At 41.4% G+C, this 6,954-nt stretch overlaps 1 protein-coding gene across 1 annotated transcript in view; it reads right to left on the bottom strand.

Annotated features, from left to right (window-relative positions):
• Positions 1 to 1,651: 1,651 nt before the first annotated feature.
• KPNA2 (karyopherin alpha 2 (RAG cohort 1, importin alpha 1)) overlaps positions 1,652 to 6,954 on the bottom strand; it is a 6,956-nt gene continuing 1,653 nt past the window's right edge. Inside the window, exons 4-10 of the mRNA XM_015423655.1 lie at positions 5,981 to 6,249; positions 5,551 to 5,645; positions 5,197 to 5,460; positions 3,992 to 4,225; positions 3,009 to 3,191; positions 2,542 to 2,691; positions 1,652 to 2,181 (exon numbers count right to left, since the gene is read on the bottom strand). Of these exons, the coding sequence (XP_015279141.1) occupies positions 2,092 to 2,181; positions 2,542 to 2,691; positions 3,009 to 3,191; positions 3,992 to 4,225; positions 5,197 to 5,460; positions 5,551 to 5,645; positions 5,981 to 6,249 (1,285 nt within the window). The 3' untranslated portion in view covers positions 1,652 to 2,091. The remainder of the gene's footprint in view (positions 2,182 to 2,541; positions 2,692 to 3,008; positions 3,192 to 3,991; positions 4,226 to 5,196; positions 5,461 to 5,550; positions 5,646 to 5,980; positions 6,250 to 6,954) is intronic.

Genomic DNA, 6,954 nt, shown 5'->3' with positions numbered 1-6,954 from the left:
AGCGTGGATATTGGTTGCTAAAGGTAGATTCATCACCAACAGAATTTTCTCCAAGAACCAGAATCATATGACTTGACTTTTTTTTTTTTTTAAATCAACACTTAATGTTCATTTGGAATGTGTACTGTACGCTGGCAAGTTAAGCCTATCTTGATGCAAACAGGAACAGGACTTATATTAGATAGCTTTTTCTGACAAAGGTTTTTGACAGGAACTCTTTCACCAGGTGATAATCTACACCTTCTCATTTCTTCCCAGCTGGTAAAGGTATAGACTGGATCCCTGCCAAGAAAAATGGTTCTTTGTTCTGTGCTGTAAAAAATCTTTCGTTCAGGTGGTAGAGGTCTACAGGAATCTTCCAAGAGACAGTTAGGGACAGCTTAGAAGTAGATAGCACAGTGACCTTGCCAGAGCTAAATTGTTTTCAGCCAGGGTAGTACCAACCACCCTTGGAGCTCCCAATTAGCACATTCCAAGCAATTGAACTATAGATACCTGTGGGGCAGCAGGGACAGACCTAGCTGCAGTATGGCTTCATTTATCTCCCACTCTCTTGTCCATCCTTGGATGTCACGTGCCTAGCAACTAGTTACATCACCTCTCGGGTATCTCATAGGTCCAACAGCTGAGGACCAGTCAGAGACCCTTTCCCTATAAATCTAAGACCTCAAACTATAGTACAGAGCTTGTGACTACTTGACATGACATGTCAGTGGTTCAAGAGCTCCCAGAATGGCAGCCCACTTATTCCTGCCTGAACTGGCTAAAGTTGTGAACATCTTGGCCTGCTGGAACTGACTGCCTCTGTTGAACCTTGAATGGTAACTGGAACCTTGTTTCTGTATGTTTAACTATGCTGGAAAATCCTAGGTTTAACTGTTTTACTCCTTCACTGTCTAGTTGTTTTAAATATTTTTGCACCTTAAATACTTATATTTTCACTCTGTCATGGTTTTTGCCTTCAATAACCTCAAAGCCTTAATCCAGAGCCTTGGCTCTTGACTGCCTACCAGTTAACTGTCCTGGAAAGTGACTGCAGCCCCACTCTGCAGGGCTGACTTTTAAGTTCCCTGAGAAGCTGGGAGGCTTGGTCTTTCTCTCCTGGGCTGTTGGGATAGACCGAAAGACCTGGTGGCAACCCACCAAGACTAGGGTGAGTTTTAGAGTCTATCTGGTACATCGTAACTCTGCTTTGTGATGTACTCCCCTTGTACCAAAAGTCCTTACCTGGGGCCTGGGACTTTTGACACATTGCATTTGGTAGTCTCCTGTATTTTGTATCTGATCACTGCACAGGTTCCAAGGCCAGCAAATGTGACCACCGTACCTGCTTTTTAAAAATTCAGTATTTATTTAGACAAGTATTGTGCAGTTTCCATTCAGGCTCATGGTTTAAAATACAACAAACATTAGAATTTAGTTACAGGGCCAAACTTGAGCAGAGGTCCTGTGCTTTTGGCAGGTGCACAGTAGGCAAATCACCACAGGAAGGATTTTTTTTTTAGTGGGAGCATGCTGTAATAAGAAAGCTTTATCTTATGTTTTGTGTTGTCCAAAGTAGGCAACCGTTTTCTTTTGTAGTTTTATTTCAACTTCATGCACAAGGGGGGGAAAAAAAACATTGACAAGGATTGAGTTATACACCATTTTAAATTCAACTTTATTAAGTATTTTTACAAAAGAAGCTGAAGGGTTCTCTCCAAAGCAGACTAAGCTCTCAGTGAGAATTTCATTGTGTGGATCATTTTGCCAAGACATTGCTAGGGCTGCTTCAGTTCTGCAAGGGTTGAGTAGGCAGCCATCAGGAGATCAAGGCCTGCATGCTGTTCCAGTCTCCCAAATGCAACATGAAGAACATAAGAAAATCCTTCATTGGCAGGAAATTCAGAAAGAGGTAGAGAATACACATTTATATAAAGGACAAACAGTTCAAAAAAGAAGACAGTGAGCTCACAGGGGATGCATCCCTACAGTGAACTTTTCAAGTAGTTTCAGTTGTGACAAAGTGCTACTTCACAGTTAAAAAGGCAGTACAGAAGATCAGTGGAAGTAGTAAGAGAGTGGAGGGCTGGCTGTTGTGTCACAGACCATTTAGAAATTGAAAGCATTAGCACCATCTTGAATCTGGAAAGTATAGGCATCAGAACTAGATTCTGGAACAATATTCCCATCCTCTTCTTCCTGCAAAGAGAAACTTAAATTCTTACCACAGTGCTACAGCTGTACAAACTACTGTAGCAATCAAGATACTTGGAACCAACTGCTAGTGACAAGTCCATCTCATTGAACCATCAACTGCAATCTGACCGATAGTCAGATTTAAGAGGCAGCCAAGCATTACAATACTGTTGGCCATATTTTGCTGCATGCACACTCATGTAGCATTACATCAATAAGGGGTTACCATAAGCCCTGATGAAGCACAAAAGCACTTCACACCCACATGATCCCTTGCTAGCTCAGTGGCACAGAGCAGTCTGTCAAGCTTTGACCCACTGCCTGTAGAGCAAATGGATACTATCTGAATATTTGTTTACTTACCTCTGATGAGAAATACTTCTCAATCAGATTTGCAGCAGCTTTGTACACGTCTTCATTTTCATGAGACTGTAGAACTTCAATTTTATCCAGGCCACCACATTCCTCAACCATGATGCAAAGCTTTTCAACTTCATTGATTTTCTCAGCTGCCTACAGTGACAGTATTAGCAAGAATATTATGGTTGGGGAGGTGTGTCAGGAAATGCATTCAGATATAAACAGTCAAACATGCTCAAAATGGAAGCAAAATATCTAAGAGGGCTTCAGGTTTTGGAATTCTGACAGGTGTAGAATTCTAAGAATTCATAGAAAATATTCCTATATGCATGTGTTGTGCCAAGTTTCCTTGTTGCCCAGAAACTAATTTGATGCAAATTAAACAGTAATAATAGAAGTGCACGTGGAAGGTACATTTGCTGCTAGCCATTTAGAATTGGAACACATAGTTTGTCCTTTTACTGACTTACCGCAAAGATGTTAGTGATGGCATCGAGAATAACCAATACAGTTTTGCCGTCTTTAGCCACCAGAAGATTTAACAATGGTTCTAGCACACCAGCCTGAACAAGGTATATGATCTGACCGATTGTTCCACCACTTGTGTAGTTGGTCACAGCCCACACAGCTTCTTTCTGTGATTTGAAGTCCCCCTGTTTGAACATAGGAACAGGATTATGTATATGACCTTGGAAGTTTAGAAACTTTTGACACCTAATGTGGAAAAGACGAACATTTGGGGGAGTAACTGTCCATGCGAACACACTGCAGTATTACTGTCGCTCCTCAAAATGCTAATAACCAGTAACAAAGCTTAGTTGGGCTCTCATGCTCTACATATAGATAGGGAAGATTAAGAACATAAAAGGAAAAACTGGATTAGATTTAGATGAAGGTGGAGTGAAAATTGGTGGAATGAACATTTCTGCTACATTACTAGCAGAAAACAGCAAATACTTGAAATGACTACAGATACAGGTTAAAGTAGAAAGTGCCAAAGCAGGATTACAGCTGAACAGCAAGACAAAAGTAATGACGTCTGTGGAATTACACAATTTGAGGGTAGATTATGAAACAATTGTTAAGGATTTTCTATTCCTTGGGTCCATCATCAACCAAGGGAGACTGCAACCCAGAAATTAGAAGGAGATTGAGATTGGAAAGGGCAGCCATGAAGGAGCTAGAAAAAATCCTTAGCTGTAAGAATGTTTCACTGGTGATCAAGATATTTCATACTATAGTATCCCCCATTACTATGTATGGGTGTAAAAGCCGGCAAATGAAGAAAGTTGACAGGAAGTAGATTCAACAAGGGTTTTTAAAATCAGCAGCTTCTTAAATACACATAAGCTAGACAGAAAACTGATAATAGGCAGGGACCCTTAAGTCCTCACAATCAAGGCTGAAAGAAGGTAGCCGCATGGTAGAACAAGTGCTGTAAGCTGGTAAATACCTTTTTCAATATACTAATGAGATATGGGACAAGCCCATGGTCCACAACCATCTGGATTTGGTTCTGCCGGCCAGCTGTGATGTTAGACACGGTCCATGCTGCTTCTTTCTGGATGTTGTTTTTGTGATGAGTAAGCAGGCCAGGGAATGCAGCAAGTGCACCAGAATCTATTACAGTTTGAGTTTGTTCATCAGTACCAGTTACAATGTTCCCTATTGCTCTTAAGGAGGGTGTCTGGAAGAGAGTTTAGGACACAGAAGTTAGTGGATACAAAACTATCACCAGGACATTCATTTTATTCAACTCAGCATTTAATAAGCCCTTGCAGCATCTTTGTGGGTGCACACAGGGGTATCCAGATGATCAGACCCCTATAAATTGTCCACATGTTGGCAACATATTTTAACTAGTGCCCTATCAGTTGACCTAAAATGACACTGACATTCCTAGAAAAGAAAAACAGGATGTTTCAGTCATGGACAATAAGCTCTTGAGCCTGTCTCAATGAAGCTGCAAACTAGCATTGTGGCAGCAAGCTAATCCATGCACAAAACATTAGAGGCTTCATAGACTAGGGATGGGTATAAACCTCATCACGAACTTAATTTCATGATAAACACATTGCTGGGTTCGTGGTTCATGAACCAGAGGTTTGTGCCCATCCCTATGCCATGACCCTCCACGTGATTTTGGAGGTTCATGGTGGGAAGTATGTGTGTGGGGTGTTTCCACTGAAATGGCTTGCAAAAGCCATTTAAAGGGAAGTGATGAACTTGCCGCTTGGACTCCATTCACATTATCCCCCCCACCATCTTGCTGGTCTGTGGGAGCCACCACCAGCAGAAAGGAGGGAGGGAAGACCTCATGAACTGAACTGGTTTGTCAAACGGGCAGGTTGGGGAACATTTGTGTGACTTCACAAACTACGACCCAAGATTCCATTTTCCCAGTTTGTGCCCATCTCTATTATGGCCCACACTTCAGGGGGCTTTATGCTTTCACTGATTCCTCCCCTCCTGGATCTTGGAAAGCAAACTGCTGGGATTATCTGCACTCCCTGCTTCTATGGTGAGTGTCAACACAGTATAACAGAGTTAAGCTCTTGGACAATACTAGAGCACAGCACAGTAAATGAAACCCAAGAGCTCTAACAGTTCTTATGCAACATTAACAATATGTACTAATTTGGTTTATAGCCATCTTACCATTATTGGAATATCTCCACGTCCCAGGAGTTTCACCAGCTGTGGAACCAGTCCTGTTTTTACCACCATTTCAATCCTGTCGTTTGAACCATCAGTCAAGTAAGAAACAGCCCAGCATGTATCAGCCAGAACTTCTAAGTCATGATGATGAAGTAGGCGAACCAACGTAGGAAGGATCTGCTCAACAGCATCAAGTGGTGGTGCGGGGTTCTTGTTACGACAGAGGTTTGATAGGGTCCAGGTTACATTGCGCAAGTAACCAAGCTGAAAGTGATCATGACAGAGACTTAGAAATTTAGGCTATTGCTTAAGACATGGAGGTCCAACTAGCTGTACCAATGCTCAGACACTTACAGCTATAGAAGAGAGATCAGGAACAGCAAGCAGAGCCAACAGTGGATCCAGTGCACCGTATTTAATAACCAAGTCTCGGTAGGCAGAACCATCACCTGAAATAAGATTGTCAATCCATTAAATCCCTTCAGTTTCACAGTATGGCTGCTACAGAACTTAAGATCAATTCAAACATTGTAAGAATTGTGCAATTTCCAATGAAAAACCCTCCTATACTGAGGGTTTTTCACCAATCCAGTATCTGATTTGTTTCCAGTAAGATGTAGCTGGGTAATGCAGTGAGTATCCATGACAGTCCTACCAGATGGGAAGTCAATTAGAGAGTGGGCATCTATAGAACATCCCATTTCAACAAAGTCATTGCTTTATTTTCTCTCTGCATATGCACAATTTGCAGTAAGAGGCCAGTGATTTGCTTGCATTAGCTTACCTGCAATGTTTCCCAAAGCCCACACGGCTTGTTCACTAATATGAGTATGGGGAGAAGCTAACAGTGAAATGAAGGCAGGTACTGCTCCACCATCTACTACAGCTTTTGTCTGATCAGATGTGCCAGAAGCAATGTTGGTCAAGGCCCACGCAGATTCAAACTGAATAGGGCTCCAATCCGCTCTTCCCAAAAAGGACACAAGCTTCGGAATCAAGCCAGCTTGGATTATCTGGTCAATAGGGGGCTGCTTCTCTCTGGACAGAAGTTTCCTATAAGCAAGAACAGACTGTGTCCACTTACATTTCACAGGGTTGTAAAATGGAATTGTTCAAATGAGCATTTTTCAAAGGAAGCAGGATTGCAGTTTTAATGTCTGAATTTTTTAGTCAGATTGTACTACATTGCATATTGTATTACAGTACTGTATGACACTGTTATCTGTTTTGAGCCTCAGTAAGAAAGGCAGACTATAACTGAAATAAATTTGCAGACAGAGCCCCAAAACCTATATATGAAGAAATGGATGGGATAGATACCGTGTTTCCCCGAAAATAAGACACTGTCTTATATTTATTTTTTCTCATGAAGACACACTAGGGCTTATACCACAAAGGCATAGAAATCCTGCTATGGCTTATTTTTTGGGTAGGTCTTATTTTCGGGGAAACAGGGTAGATCCCACATTAACAGAAAGCCTTTCCCCTGTAAATACAAGAGGTCCAAGAAACAGTGAAAAAGATTCACAGAATGTCAGGGCTTTCTTGAGTAAAGAAGGTCTGAGGTGGTCACTAGCCCATTATTATTAGGGAGTGCTATTTGTCTTCTCTGCTGTTAAGTGGCAAAACAGTATTTCTCTCATCTACAGAGTATGTTGAGTCTAGAAGTAATCTAGTTTTCCCTGGAGATAGTTAAAATGTTTTATTGCCCTTCTTATTTTTTTTAAAAGCCTTTATTAGAACCACCAGTTGCTCTTT

The sequence above is a fragment of the Gekko japonicus genome, unplaced genomic scaffold, assembly GCF_001447785.1.
Source record: "Gekko japonicus isolate JY-2015 unplaced genomic scaffold, Gekko_japonicus_V1.1 scaffold33, whole genome shotgun sequence".
Lineage (NCBI taxonomy): Eukaryota > Metazoa > Chordata > Lepidosauria > Squamata > Gekkonidae > Gekko > Gekko japonicus.
This window is presented reverse-complemented; position numbering and strand designations above follow the sequence as displayed.